Source organism: Poecilia mexicana, unplaced genomic scaffold (assembly GCF_051168715.1).
Source record: "Poecilia mexicana isolate PSO_F unplaced genomic scaffold, ASM5116871v1 scaffold_7, whole genome shotgun sequence".
Lineage (NCBI taxonomy): Eukaryota > Metazoa > Chordata > Actinopteri > Cyprinodontiformes > Poeciliidae > Poecilia > Poecilia mexicana.
The window spans coordinates 6386554-6397769 of record NW_028263376.1 but is presented as its reverse complement, the minus strand read 5'-3'; the positions used below and the strand labels follow the sequence as shown (position 1 = coordinate 6397769).

At 40.4% G+C, this 11216-nt stretch overlaps 1 protein-coding gene across 1 annotated transcript; it reads right to left on the bottom strand.

Moving 5' to 3' along the window:
• Positions 1–703: 703 nt before the first annotated feature.
• pofut1 (protein O-fucosyltransferase 1) lies at positions 704–5385 on the bottom strand. Its single transcript, XM_014972740.2, has 7 exons — positions 5206–5385; positions 4826–4947; positions 3980–4162; positions 2952–3064; positions 2643–2835; positions 2198–2440; positions 704–1315 (listed from the first exon to the last, which is right to left on the bottom strand). Exons 1-7 carry the CDS (start codon positions 5342–5344, stop codon positions 1115–1117), a joined length of 1194 nt encoding a protein of 397 aa, XP_014828226.2. The 5' UTR covers positions 5345–5385; the 3' UTR covers positions 704–1114.
• Positions 5386–11216: the final 5831 nt, after the last annotated feature.

Sequence of the window (11216 nt, the reverse complement as noted above, 5' to 3'; positions counted from 1 at the left end):
CAGCTTCCCCATATTAAAGACTGATAACCGAGCTATATAATATTGGTAGAATTATTGGTCAGATTTCTAATTCTGAATGAGACTAACTACAGATAAGTTTTTTTTATTTAGCATTTATTTCGAGAGAAAAGTACATTGCAATGGATATTTGCTTTTAAAGTGAGGAAGTCTTGATCATTGATTTGATAAATGGATGTAGCTTCAACATGCCGGTGATCGGCTAGCACGTTGTTAGGACTGTTGGGATAATGCTGGGCTGTTTGACCTTTTTTTTCTCTAAAACCTTTAATATCTTAGCATGGACAAATATTTGACCTTATTTGTTTTGAAGAATAGGGGCCTGGGGCTTTCTTCATGTGGGTTTTAACTGGTTTAGCTTTGGCTTGGTTCCATTATTTTAACACTGCCTACGTATGCAAATGGATGTAGAACTGATTTTTCTAGAGCTGACGCTACATAACCAACATGCTAGCCATTAACTTTCAGCAGCTAAAACCTTGTCAGCTGATGGGGATCTATTTATTAAATAAAATACAACAGTCTCTTTGAAAAACATGTGACTAGGAGAATGGTTTTTCTTTAGAAGCATGAGTTGGGAAAATTGAGATGCTTGTTTGAAACGTTGGCAAAATGTTCTTGCTTTCATCTCAGGAAATCAGCTGATGAAACTGAACTTTGAACTTTAAATGAATGATTAAAAACATTTTTAGAATACTGATTTATTGATTAAAAAAAGGTTAATTACAAATCCTTTTCATAATGGTGTGAACTCAAAACTTAAATGAGTCTTGAAGGATGCTGTCCTCAGCGTTCCAAGTAGTGCTTGGTCCTGGTTAATCCCGCTTTTCTCTGCATAAAAAGCAGACGATCATCATGGACAGAGGTTCACTAAGCCTCTAAGATGTGTTAAAAATAAATGAGCAGCAGCAGATGGTGAAAAGGTTCAGTCGGAGCTGGAAAACATGTCGAAACAGTTCCCAGGGTAGCAGCTCTAACTCCCAGCCTTTCCTCCTCATTTCAGCTCGGAGAAAAGCTGGACCTGCCTCTCTCTGAGACACTTCATGTAAAACATCCTCATGATCCGGCTTACTATTCCATTGAACGTGTCCCCAGCTCAGAGTTCTTGTTTGGGTTCTTTCTTTGTGTTGGTTGGCATCTCAAAACCAAAGAAAGAGGAGGACAGGCCGCGGACGTCTCGTTCTCTCTTCACGAATGCAGAGAAGGAGGAGACGCAGTTCCCGATGAAGTGGTCCGCCTGTCCCAAGATGTACAGGTCAGTTTGGGCCAAGTCCGGCTGCAGGCTCACCACCTTCACCTGCAGAGAACCCCAGGGAGAGCTGCTGTTAAGAGCAGGAGGGACCAAAGCCAGGCTGGTGCTGAAAGACAAACTGACTACAGACAATGATGTCAGAACATCCAAGAAAAGACTACAAATATGGAGGAGAGAAAGACTGAATCCTTCCAGGGTTCAAGTATAATTTAAGTTTCACTGATTTTTGTGGTGCTACTTTAGAAATATTTGCAATATTTTTTCCTTATACAACCCCTTCTAAAATCTACAAATGGAAGGAAAAAATAAGCAGATTGGACACAAACATTTTTATTCTTTTGTGAACTTAAAAAGCTCAGTTTTTGTTTCTTGCAACATGGCTGAAAGTGATATGAAGTAAGGCTAAGTCAGTAGTGCAGAAGTATGACTGCCACCTGCTGGTGGGAGTTAGCATCACCCAACTTGACAACTTTTGTGGAATATTTACATTAGCATGAATAAATCAGATTATTTTGCATGGGACTGGTTCAATGTTACTGTAGAAGGATACATTTTTGCACTGCTTATTGTTATGAGCTTTAGAATTAAGCCAATCATGGCGGCAGGAAGTTGCACTAGCTGTTTTAAGTCAGTTCTGATTTCTTCACTTCCTAGTTGAGATGCTGAATGTGCAGCTGGAAGGATTTTTTCCCCCTCTTATTAATTTTTGGCCAGTTTTGATGCAAAACCATGGAAACAAGCTGATTAGCATCTCAAAAGCTCAAGTAATTCCTGAACTACGACCCCAAATCAAAGAGGAGTGGAAGAGGAGGATCATGGATGCCCCACCAATCACATCCCGACTTCGTCTCTCTGCTTGGCCTCCTCTGTACAAACAGATATTTAAAGAGGAGCAGAGCTGCTACCAATTGCTGCTTGACAACCCACCTTGCCCTTAAAGAGCTTCTCGATGTCTCTGCTGTGGGACTCGGAGTCGGTGGCGATGTAGACGGAGCGAGCAGCGGTCTTCCTCACCCAGCGCTGCACGGTCCGGCTGATCTCCTTCAGGTTGGGCAGGCAGGCGCTCATGGGAAGGGGCGGGGCCGTTTGGCGGTTGTAGCCAACGCACTGCGGCGACGCCATGAAGTGAGGCCCCGTGTCGCCGCTCTCCAGCAGCCGGCAGGCGTTTTGCTGGAGGAGAAGCAGGAAGAAGCCATGTTCAGAACCGGACCTGATGCAGGTCTGACAGATATTAGGCCTGCGATATATCAGGAAACCGTGTGCATATGTCTATATTTTCCTTCATCACATTCTCTCCTCCACTGTTACCAATAGACAAACTGTAAGCCTGATCTACAGAACCTGATCTACAGAACCTCTCCCATCATCCTACCCAGTCGATGCCAATCCTCAGGTGGATGCCCACATACGGTCTGACCAGCAGGGCGGCGATGTGCTCCTCTCCCTCCTTCACCATGTTGGCTGACCACACCACGTAGCGCTGCAGACCCACGTGCTCCTCCACCACTGGGAACTGGGCCGGAGCGCCGGGCAGCGCCAGGACCGGGTGCTCAGAGGCCGGGAACCTGTTCCAACACGGGGAAATCAAAATGCATGTAGCTAAAACTAACGATTAGATTGATCCGGAGCGGCTCTAATACACTACCGATGATTTTGTCCTCGGGTACAACAAAGCTCTTACTTCTTGATCCACTGAGGTTGGTGATAAGCGCTGAAGGAAATCCCTCCGAACAGGATGGACTGGTCAAACTCCACGCCCACGTAGTCCCAGAACGGCCCGAAAGGATTCCCGTCCTGGAAACAGAGCAGAAGCGAGAGTCCAGGCTTCACCAGGGAGGCACCCAAATGGACATTTGGGTCGATACCAGTAACCAGGGTCAACCCTAATGTTGTATAAGCCTGATGGGCCACCAGGATTTACTTGCATTGCCTGTTTATTTGTTAGTTTTTTTTTAATACACTAATAACAATCATAGCAAAGACGGGTTAAAGAATCTCTCTGATGAAACAGTTTTAAGCACAAAGGCAACAGAGTATGTGAACACAGGGAGGCTGAAGTCACATGTCTTTTTATTCACAGGATCTTTGTAAGCACTTCCTGTTTCTACCATCCAACAGGCTAACAACTTCAGCGAATACTGAGACAAGTCATGGGTAAAGGATAAAAAATTTTTTGGACGCTTTAATTAGGATGAAACAGCTGAAGGAAAAAAAAAAAAAAAAAAAGATTGGATTTTTATTTTTATGTCTTTATAGTTGGTGTTTTAGCATTGCCAGTAATGTAACCAGGTGGAATTAAAAACAGGTTGTTCAAATCAGCCCAATTTTATTTACTGGACCAAGACTGATATGTTAGAAAATGACTAACATTGGTTGATACTGATGCCAACACAGCAGGAGGCGGAACCTTTACAAACATTCCAGTGTTTTACTGGGACTTTTTGTGACAAACCAACACAAAGCATTGGATGTTGTGGGCTGAAAGGGAAATTATAGATGCTTTTATAAACGTATAATAAAAATGTGTGGTGTGCATATGTGCCCCAGTTACTATGATACACCAAAATAAAAGCAGCTCAGCTACAGAAGTCACAAAAGTAGCAAACAGAGTCCTCTTGTTTTGAATTCAATCTCTGTGTAAATGTAGCTGTTCAGTGATGGATTACAGATCAATCTATCAGCTGGCATCCAGCATCCGTGACCTCTGACCTTCATAGGGCACGTCTTCTTGTCTGCGCTCCGCTGTGCTGCGGTCTCGAAGCAGTAGGCCTTCCTCTGGCCTGGGGGCCAGTATTTGGGAGCCAGCTCCTCCATGAAGTCCTCCAAGCTGACCACACGGTGGTAGGCAGACAGCGCCCCCAGCTGGAAGAACTCCCGGTACGGAACATGAACCTGATGAAGAGAGAAAAGGAGCATTACACCACTTCAGACTTTATATTTCAGCCGCATGAGGCGACACGACGACATGACTTTGGTCCCATCAGAGATTTTAGAGAAATTTTATTTTTGAGCCATATCGCCCAGACTTACAAAAGAAATCACAATTGAACCTAACAATATTTTTACAATAGTTGACTGGATGAGATTAAAGTTAGACTAAAGTTATCATCACTTAAGTTCATCGTTAAAGATGTGTGACCAGGAGAGGGGAGACTTTGCATTAACATGGATTGAAAGGATTTTTGAGAATGAAATGAAGAGAATGAAAATGAAAAGAAGAAATGACAACAAGTTGCATCTGCTGATAGCATGATTGAAGATTTCATTTGGTCTGTAGTTTAAGATGCAGCTCATTTCCAATCAGTTGAGCCCATTTTACACATAAAACGTATGAAAGTAGTTAAAGAGTTGTCTCTTAAATTACATACCAAATTTTCTTTATTTTTGTAAGAACCATTTTATTAAGGCAGGCAATCAAGCTTTAGAAATAAAATGATCTGGAAGCAAAAGCTCAGAAGGGGGAAGACCTTTGATCTGCTCTAGAAACCTTACTTGACCTTTGAACAGGAAGTTTGTTCCCCCTAATCCAGTGTATAACAGTCCAGGAGTTCTTACATTGGTGTAAGGCGGGGCGTGGTGGCGGTACACTATCCAGGGAGGGACCGCTAAGGTTCGGTTCAACATCTTAGCGAAGGCGAGAGATCCCAGGAAGTGGTCCGCCTGGTTCCCGAAGCGACCTGAAGGAGAAGAGCAGGAGGTTTCTCAGCTCCAAGCAGCCGCTGCTCAACATAACCCATCATTCCTCCATCATTGCGAACAGCTTTTAGCCGGGTCCTGGAAACGCGTCCAGACTGGAGGTATTTAGAAACCACAACTTCTAGACTCACTAACCAAACTTTTACATCCCTGTGGTTCCAACCTCTGAACTTCTGAATATGAAAAGTTCAATTTCAGCAGCAGAAAACACAGATATGAGGCTGTGAATAAAGAGTTACCCATGCAGGGGCAGTAGAGGACGTAGCCATTTTCATCCCACTTAAGTTCTTCACCAGAACTCAGACAGGCATGGAGGAGAAGAAAAAGAAATCCAAGTTTTCCTCTGAAAGGATCGCCTGCTTGGAATCTGACCGCCATTGCGGTTCATTGCGCTAACGCTGCTTGTTCTGCAGTTCACTGGCAGCTGGCAAACGTGGGTTCAGCTCAGTGCTGCCACCGCCTGGTAGACACCAGAACAGATATCAGTAAAAAAATAATTTAACTCAATTCAATTCGATTCTAAGTCTATTTCTAAATGGAAATAAATTCGTTTAGCTTTTTAGTTGTATTTAATAATTCAACTTAAACGTCAAACCTATTTTAATATTAGACAAAGGTAACCAGAATGAACAAAATACAGCTTTAAAGTAATACTTTAATTTATTAAAGAAAAGAATCTATCTAAGTTACATGTGTATAGATAATTGGGCCCTAAATCTAATAAGTGGTTATTACACCTTGAAGGCAAATGTTTGTCATAATACATTGGAAGCATGAATGACCTGCTTCAGAGTTGTTGTTTAGGTTTTGGAGTGTTATTGTGGTGAAGCCTTAACCACCATTTGTGGATAATGACCCACTTGACAAAATTCAAACTTGACAGCTAAAGCTTGGCAGAATGACTCATCTGTTCTATGTCATTCTTTTGATCGGGGCATGATGTCTGAGACATTTTAGCCTGCTTCATGTCATGACAGGTTCTTGTTTAATGATTTCTTGATTCCATAGATCAAGCAGTAATTTGATCTTTCTGTGACAATTGACTTTAAAGGCAATCTTTTTAGGAAGGAAATATTTTTAATACAGAATTTAACAAATGGGAACAATTACTTTTTCACAGATGCCTTTATACCTCTTGTATTCATTCAGTTTATCTTTCCTTGGAATTAAAATTTGCTCCATGATTTAAATTTGACAAAAAAAAGTATAAACCAAAGAAATCTGTGAGGTTTCAAACTTTTCAGTGTTACAGTGGAAATCAAATTGCTTTCAGATATTCTAAATCAGAATATTCTGAGCTCTTATGCAAACAGATGAGTTCAGAGGTTTACAGCCAAAGGGTAGAAAGAATAAAATACTATTTGTTGCTTTGATATTTAGACAATCCAGTGTAGATGTACTTGAATGCACCACAAAAGTGCAGCTGCTGGAAAATCCACTGTGGTCACAAGGACTTTGACAGTACCAGCTTTGTTACCTTTTATACTCTGTGATGTTTTGGACTAGTTGAATTCTGCAGGCAGCTGGATTTGACTTTTTCTCCAGTATCAGTGAAGTTTACACACAACTTTATGATGATTTTCTGTTTACAGCTAATGAAAAAATGACTTTTAAGATTAGAATGAACCAATTCACATTCTATTGTGTTTGATGCCTTTAAATTAACAATAAATATGTAATTTAGAAACTTTTTACCCACTCTAATTTATGTAAGTAGTTTTTTACATATATAGATAATTGCAGATACATTCGCAAAGTTAAGAGATACAAATTATAAAGGATTACTATCTGAAGCTAAGGTTTTCAAAGTGAGTGCCACGGCACTAGAGGGCGCTAGGGGGGCTTCAGAAAACTAGCACAGTGAGGGGGGGGGATAACAAAAATACAGAAATTGAATCTAATACATTTTTTAAATTAGAATGTTTTAAGCAGATTTTCTTATCAAATCTATTCATTAATCAATGTGATAAAACACAACTTAATATAATTTATTTAAACGTTCATTTATGTATTTTCATCCTCCTGACTGGCTGCTAGTCAAATTTATCAAGCTGCCCTTCTCCTGGAGCTAGCGTAGAATGGTCTACCCAAATTAAAAAGAGACAAAGCAGCATTTATGCTAAACAAATGCAACAATTATTTAATAGAGAATAAAAGTGAGAAAGAAAAGCATTCTAAAAGTTGATGTTTTATTAATATATTTGTGGCTGTAGTTTCATTCAGCTGGACTGAAGGCAATGGTCAAAGATAATTTTGTTTTATTTTGGTCAAATCAGGCCTGGTGGATCGATATTGAAGACATAGGAAGCATTTTAATTTATTTTCTCTTCCAAGTTGACTTTGTAGTAGTGATCAATAACCTCGGCCCCTTTAGACATGCAACATGAGCAGAAGCCTAAAATATGAATGAGTAAGACCACCCAGCCTATGTGGACAACCAAAGGTGCTAAAATCTATTCCATATAAAAGGGCCTGAAAAGTATAAACTTCCTGTTGTCTTCTTTGGCGTCTTCACGTGACTGGTACGATGTGAAAAAAGTGTTGAAAAACCATCTCTTCCTAGAACAACAGCTTTAATTGAAAATCATAATTCTTTCTGAAATTGCAGTGCTTCCATCAAGCACATTTATTTTCCTTTAATTTATCGAGCTGCACTAACTGCATTACTAGAAATGCAGCTAGTGCTGCCTTGCTGGAAGAACATCCTGCATGGTTTTGCATGTTCTCCCTGTGGATATGTAGGTTCTCTCTGGGTACCTTCACTTCCCTCCACTGTCCAAAAACATGACTGTTAGGTAACTGGTCTCTCTAACTTGTCTTTGGGTGTGAAAGTGTGTTGATGGACTGCCGACCTATTTAGCCCAATGGCTGCTGGAGGTAAGCACTATACCTGCAAGGATAGGTGAGTATAAGTGACGGATGTTTGAGACTGATTATGCACGATGAACACAATAAACCTCTGAAGTTTTCTATCCTCATCTTCTGATTTCAGCAAAAGGTTCAATAGTGAGAAAGTAAAGAAGGAAATTCATCTGATTTCGTCAAACCGGATTCCTCTCCAGAATCAGATGGAGTCGATCAGTTGAGCGACAAAGACTTGAGTGGGATGAAGGGCAGTACTTCCAGAACACTGTCATTATTTGGTCATCAATAAATCTTCACATGTGTGCTCAACATGGCCAGACTCATGGAGCGGGGTAGGCATGGCAACATATGGCCTGAAGGGGTGCGGTCGCGAAACTTTGATTTCAGACGTGTGGACTCTCTGCCTGCCTGCCGTGTTTGACTTGAACCAACTGATAATTGGTTAAATATGTCACATTAAGGAGCTCATTATCCGCTGCTGAGAGGCTGGGCAACACAGGCCCTGTGATCTGCATACAATTTGTTGCTGGTAATTTACTCCGAATCAGAGAGGAGAAGAGATTATTAAGATGTCACAAACTTATAACAACAGGAGGTGAAACAACGAAGAGTAGCATTTTCCTTTAGAGCCCTACAGACGTTTCCTAATCCCTCTACATCCTCCAGCTCAGCCAGTTCACTCCAACATACTCTCCTTTTGTACTCAATCACACACGTTTTTTTTTCACTCTTCTTTTTTTCTCTGACGCCCGACAGCTGGCTGCTCTTTCCTTCTTTTCCTGTGTCGTTGTGTGTGTGTGTGTGTGTGTGTGTCTGCTCCTCCCCCATCGCCTGAACACACACTGTTTTTCATTGTTAGCGATGACAGCAATGATAACAATGCAGAGAACCACAACTCACAGCCCCAGTATGCAAAAGAGAGTCGGAACGAAAAACGCTTTCATTCAGGCTGGCATGTTTCTTTGTTGTTGTTTTTTTTTTCTGGATAGAAACAATTAAATTAAAGGCGGAAAAGGTTCTCCTATAGCCTCCGTTTCTGCTTCTCTTGGCTCACTGCTTGGTGTTCTGACAATTTCATTTCCCTTTTTGACGCTTTAAGTTCCTCATACGCAACACCTCACCTTGTGTGGCTGCAGAGGAAGACATTTGCAGCTCATTAGGAAATGTGAGCGCGCACACACACACACACACACACATACACACACACACACACGCACACACACACACACACACACACACACACACACACACACATAAAGTATGTCACTTCTGCTGCCCCTGGTTTTCCGCTGTGAGTTTTAACCTGGTTGCTGTTGGTGCAGGGTAACAGGCCCCTCACAGTGGCCTGTACAAGCCAGCCGAAACCTGTGTGGTGACTGACAAGCTGGCTTTCGGTTAAATTCAACACTGTCATTTCATACTTTCATCAGAAAAGAAAAGAAAAAAAAACATACTATGTCCTTATCTGACTTTTGGTACAAACATTTAGTTTCTGAAGCTTAAATGACAGAACAAGAAGAGATGAAATTTCTTGAAAATAATCACAAAAACGAATCCAAACACCAAATTTTAAGGATTTTTAAAAAAGATAATTTGGGTATTGAAGAGAAGACCAACTTAAGGGCTTTTTACAAATCAAACCAGAGGGGTCCAAAGTGTGGCTCGGGATCCACTTGTGGTTCTTGGATTGAGTTTTGTGGCCTCCAACTGCAGTTCAAGACTGACACAAATTTACAGCACAGGTGCAAATGAACATAACTGTTCCACACCAAACTTGTACATATTTAGCTTTGCAGCTAACTAACAATTTGCATGTATTTCAAATTGATAGATTTTGATCAGTGTTTTTATATGTCAAATTACATAAAAAGCCACGAAGCAAATAAATTCAATTCTACGGAAGTACTGCCAGAGCTTGGAAATAGATTCAGGAGCTCGTTTCAATGATGAAATTTCTTATTAAAATGAGATTCAAAAGTTCCTAAAGTGAAAAGGTTGTTGTTGTAACAAGATGATTTTTTTTATCTCATTAAAACAAGAAACCTAGTCTTTAAAGTGAGAAGTTTTCTTGTTCCAACAAGAAAGTTTTTGCTGAAATGGGACATTTTCTTTTCATAATGAGTTATTCTTGACTCGTTATGAACAAGAAATTTCTCGTTTCAATGAGTTTCGAATCTTGTTTGAACAAGATACTGTTATTACAACGGGAAAACCTTGTAATATCAAGATGCAAGCTTGTTAAAACAAGAAACTTTCTTGTTACAACAAATTTTTAAAATCTCATTAAAACAAGATAATGCTTCTAAATTAATTTCCAGTTTTTGGAAGTGAAGTGCTTCCTTATAATTTAAACGACCAATTAAAATTTTTAAATTGTACCTTGTCGCCAATGTTGGCTTTAAATTTAAGCCAACTGATAGGATTACTCAGTTAATAAGTTACTTTCACAACAAATAATATCTACTAGCTCAAGTCAAAAACATATCTGCCAGATTCAACAGTTCATAACCTGCACGATATCAGCAGGTATGAAATCGATCTGGGTAATAATGGTCCATCAGAACAACAGATGAAGAGTAGAATGATCAAAGATAGCATTTATGGATTCAGTGGAGCTAATTTAAATTCCTACCTAACTTTACAGTTCGTTGTTATTTTCTGCCCCGAAATCTCACCTAATTTCTACCTCTAACAACCACACCTGTGTAGTATTAAAGGGGCAGAATTATGTATTTTCCAGGCACATAATGCTATATTATAACACAATCAAGTTACTTTCTGTTGTTATAAAAAAAAAAAACAACTACATACATATAAAATATGGCATAAGAGAACTTTGACTTTGTAATTTCACAACTTGAAATTGGCCCTCTGTCTCTTTTAAAACCTCCTGCTCATTCTGAAACTCCACGTCCAGGAAATCATCACATCCCTCCTCTATTAAAAAGGTTGTCAAGCGTTTTGACAACCTTTTTACTGTAATGTGAGTCACATTATAACCACAATCATAAATGCGTTTTCTTGCAATTTCATATGAAAGTAACTGTAAATCATCAACGTCATCATCCCAGAATCCTTAACTGTTGCAGTTTCAATCTGTTCAAAAGGTGACCACAAGAGGCAGAGTTATGTCTGCTGTCTGCTGTTATTTTTAGCCCCCCCTCTCGTCACCTCCCTGTGGCGTTGCTTCATGACTCTGCTGTTTCACCAGACCGGACTCGGCTCCACCCTTCACCATATCAACCTGCTGCAGGCTGCTCACATCAGCTGTCTTTAGTGTGATACCTTCACCTCGTCACAGAAAACTCCAGAAAATTCAGCTCAGATAGAATAGAACCCCCCACCCCCCATCCTCCCTGCATCTACACAGGGTTTATCACATGCC

What these genes read in the sequence shown, in the direction of transcription:
- pofut1 (XM_014972740.2), bottom strand. Translation starts at nt 5,344, where the DNA reads ATGGCGGTCAGATTCCAAGCAGGCGATCCTTTCAGAGGAAAACTTGGA. An exon ending in ACGCCCCGCCTTACACCAAT is followed by an intron (nt 4,163 to 4,825) that starts GTAAGAACTCCT and finishes TCTCTTCATCAG; the next exon opens with GTTCATGTTCCGTACCGGGA. An exon ending in AGAAGACGTGCCCTATGAAG is followed by an intron (nt 3,065 to 3,979) that starts GTCAGAGGTCAC and finishes CTCTGTTTCCAG; the next exon opens with GACGGGAATCCTTTCGGGCC.